The sequence below is a fragment of the Necator americanus genome, chromosome V (assembly GCF_031761385.1).
Source record: "Necator americanus strain Aroian chromosome V, whole genome shotgun sequence".
NCBI lineage: Eukaryota > Metazoa > Nematoda > Chromadorea > Rhabditida > Ancylostomatidae > Necator > Necator americanus.
The window spans coordinates 27,056,266-27,059,820 of record NC_087375.1 but is presented as its reverse complement, the minus strand read 5'-3'; the positions used below and the strand labels follow the sequence as shown (position 1 = coordinate 27,059,820).

Here is a 3,555-nt window from a genome sequence, read left to right as displayed (position 1 = left end):
TATTCCCTCATTTTTGCTCTCTCGGTTCTTTGTATGTGCATCAAGTGTGCTGTGGTTGTAAGTTTCGTTCTTAGCCTCTCTTATTGAGTATAGTTGCATTATTCCGGTTCCTATGCGTTTATGCGCAATTGCTATACTTGTGTGTCGAGGCACTGGTAAGAAAAAACCATTGTTAATCATCTTGTTGAGTTTCAAGCACTTTCGTATCATTCTTTTTATTTGTGTATTGTTCCTTCGTTTCTTCTTCAGCTATTGACTGATTGAACTCCTTTTCCTGGAAGAGGCATTTCCCTCATCCTTCACGTTCATAGTGCAGTGTCTTGTGTTCTCCTCAATCATTGTCTTCGATATTTGTGCCCCTCACCACACAGCCCGATCGTTTGTATGTCTTCATAATTCACTGTTCCTTTTGAAATTTCCTTTTTTCTGCCGCCCTCCCGCTATTTCCGATCTCTCCCCATTTGAGCGTGTATATCGTCACGCGGCGTTCATCGTTATTCTTTAAAATTGTCTGGAGTTTTTGGTACGTTTTTCAATAAACAGTCTTGTAGTTACTTTAAAATATGTTATTAATGCGAGTACGTGATCACACCAGTAGAGCTTACGCAGCAATGGAGAATGTGTTTTTCTTCTATTTATGTAACTGTAACTCCGTGTCATATTATTCATTAAGACATCGCTTTCATTTAGAGCTTGTGCAGTCGGTTCAAAACGGGATGATCTGGGTGGAGCCATCGCGAACAGCAGCGATGGTGCTAGCAAGGAACCTCTACGGTTCCAACCGCGCTCTACCCCACCGCTTCTAGCGGAGCCTCTTATGCAATTGCACCGTTTTGACCCGAGTATAGCTTAAAGTCTTTGTACTATATACTATACTACCATACTTGTTAGAATAAATAACGCACTACAAGGCGGTAGAATATCTCTTGGGGATGGCTGTAGTGTCTTAGCTTTTTTTCAGTATTAAGAATTGGCGAAGGTACCCTATAAGGTGTTTGAAGCATTTTACCTTGCCTGTTCTCTTTAGCATACGAATCAGTTATCTCCTGAGTGAGGGAAAGGTAACAACATATTTCCAGGTCAAAAACTAGCTGGAAATATGTTGTTACCTTTCCCTCACTTTCGCTTGGAATATTTTGACCCTTTCTCCTCTTTTCTGTACTAGATATTTTGGCGTTTTAACTAGAAACTTGATGTGACTTTTCTGCCATCTACAACACAATTTCTTGGAATAAGAAGCGAACAAACTGGAACTAACTGCTCCCAGCAAAACTCCTCCTACGATCGTTTTGATGCATCAACGCCACCATTTCACTGAAAAAGTGGTATTTCCAAGTTGTAGGAAGTTAGTCAATTTCAGATAGAAGTTGATTAGGGAACTACAATGGAAACTCGAAAATTTTTTTCTTGATCTTTTTCATCGGATTTAATTTCAGTTGGATTCGATGTTTCCCCCTCGGGCATTCCACCTATATGGATATGAGCTGTGGCGATGCGCCGGATGACATCACCTTTTCACAATATTTGGGAAGCTTATGCCACATAACTGTGCAAGCTATATAGCTTGTGTGTTCCTGAGGCGTGTACTCAGATGCTTGATTGCAGAACAGGGCCACCACTTGCAAACAGCAATTACACTTGTATACGCGGTTCCGAACTTTAATCGAAAGTGATTGTGATGTACCGGGGGACGACATGTTGAACACATCCTCCTCGCCTTGCTAAAGTAGTCACAGAAAACTATATTCGCTTATTTGGTCACGTTATAAGAAGAGCGTCCGACCGCCTTCTTGCTGTCTTGAGGATGCTCCAGACTCAAACTGGAAAGTCCTCCCGGTCGTAAAAGAAAGTTCTGGACAGAGATGGTAAAGGAAGATGTGAGGACGCTTGACGTTGACAGGCAGTTCAGTCGTGACGTAAAGTTCCGGAATAGCGACGGATGGATAGATTCTATGCGAGCTGTAGTTGAAGATCGGAAAGGCTCGGATACGTTCAAGGACGACATTCCCCCTGCGAAGATGCAGATAGCCGCGCTAGCTGCCTCACGCGTCACACAGGCGGAGTGAGTGTGTGACATCTTAAACAGGCATTCTAATGCTAGTGGCTAAGAGGTGCTCACCGCACTACTTCCCGTAAAGTAAAGGCATCACCCCACGAATCTGAGGTGTTGCAGATTTCAGGTAGAGTATTCGTATACGGGATGGGAGACTATGGAGAGGGGGTGATTCCGTCCATTTCTTCCTAATTGCCGTAAGAAACGGCCCGGAAGATGCGGCGCCGCACAAGGCTGGCGCGCTCCAGTCGAACTCCTTGTGGAAAATAGTGCGCCAAAACCCATGAAGCCGCATCTTCCTGGCCGTTTTTTACGACAATTAGGAAGAAATGGACGGAATCACCCCCCCCCCCCCATTCTCCATAGTCTCCCATCCCGTATACGAATACACCATCTGAAATTCGTATCACCTCAGATTCGTGGAGTGATGAATTTAAGGTGGGGAGGTGAGGGTGGGGGCACCTCCTGGTCATTGAAGTGCTAGCCGGAAGTCGCACCCTTTTACAATTATAACCTGACCCAACTGCTTTGGAGCAGCGGCCGTTGTTCAGTTTTCTTCCACTCGCAATGGACAGATGTCTGTCTTCTTAGACATCAATATGCGCACCTAGTAGACAAAAGTTGATCGAACCGTTCATCCCCTAGAGAACTGCACTGCTAATTGAGCAATGAGCAAGAGTTAAAATGAAGGAAACGTCAAAATTCATTGCTCGGATTAACAATGAAGCAAATAGTATAGATAGGAGGTAAGAAAATAGGAGATAAGAAACCAAAGACATAAGACCTGCAGAAATATGCACATGTACAAAAAGAATAAAGGATAAAGTGTCTGGCGTTAGTCAATCCGCTTGGGATGCGCCCCTACGTTCCCTTCATTTCAGAATCGTTTGAGGTTCACGAACGTGTAACTGACCTATACAATGACTTGCGGTGGTTAGCCGATGTGTCAGGTCAGGGTTTTTATTCTCCCAAACAAGTCTGGTACCAATTTATTGACCCCGAAAGGATGAAAGACTCGGTTAACACTAGGGCGGATTCGAACCTTGATCGATCGTGCAGGTAGCGGAACCTCTAACCGACTGCGCTACACCCGTCATCATGAGTACATGAATAAATAATAATACATGTACAGGTAGTCAGCGGAGTAAAATGCAAACTGTCCATTCCAGACAGTATTCTTTTTTAATTGAATTTTATTCCTGGAAAACGGCCAACCATAAACTTTTGTTGATATGTGGACTGACAGCAATCTTGTATCTCGGGACTAGGTTGATCGATACCACTGATCGATTATAAGGCAAGGATACAATTGGAATAGGGCGTGACTTTCATTGTGCCACTATCTTCCCGGGTGATTTGTAGCAATAAGAAGTTTACGACAAATCTAGGACATGGAGCAATTAAAGGCAGCATATCATGAAACTGTCAGGGTCTCTGTGGAACAATATAGAGTTCGTAGATTACGAGTATGTTGGCCATGCTCAAACCCGCAATCTACAACT

At 43.7% G+C, this 3,555-nt stretch overlaps 1 protein-coding gene across 1 annotated transcript; it reads left to right on the top strand.

Moving 5' to 3' along the window:
• Positions 1 to 1,862: 1,862 nt before the first annotated feature.
• On the top strand, positions 1,863 to 2,066 carry RB195_015349 (uncharacterized protein; the record flags this gene model as incomplete). Its single annotated transcript, XM_064206020.1, has 1 exon — positions 1,863 to 2,066. The coding sequence occupies one exon, from the start codon at positions 1,863 to 1,865 to the stop codon at positions 2,064 to 2,066; it is 204 nt and encodes a 67-aa protein (XP_064061901.1).
• Positions 2,067 to 3,555: the final 1,489 nt, after the last annotated feature.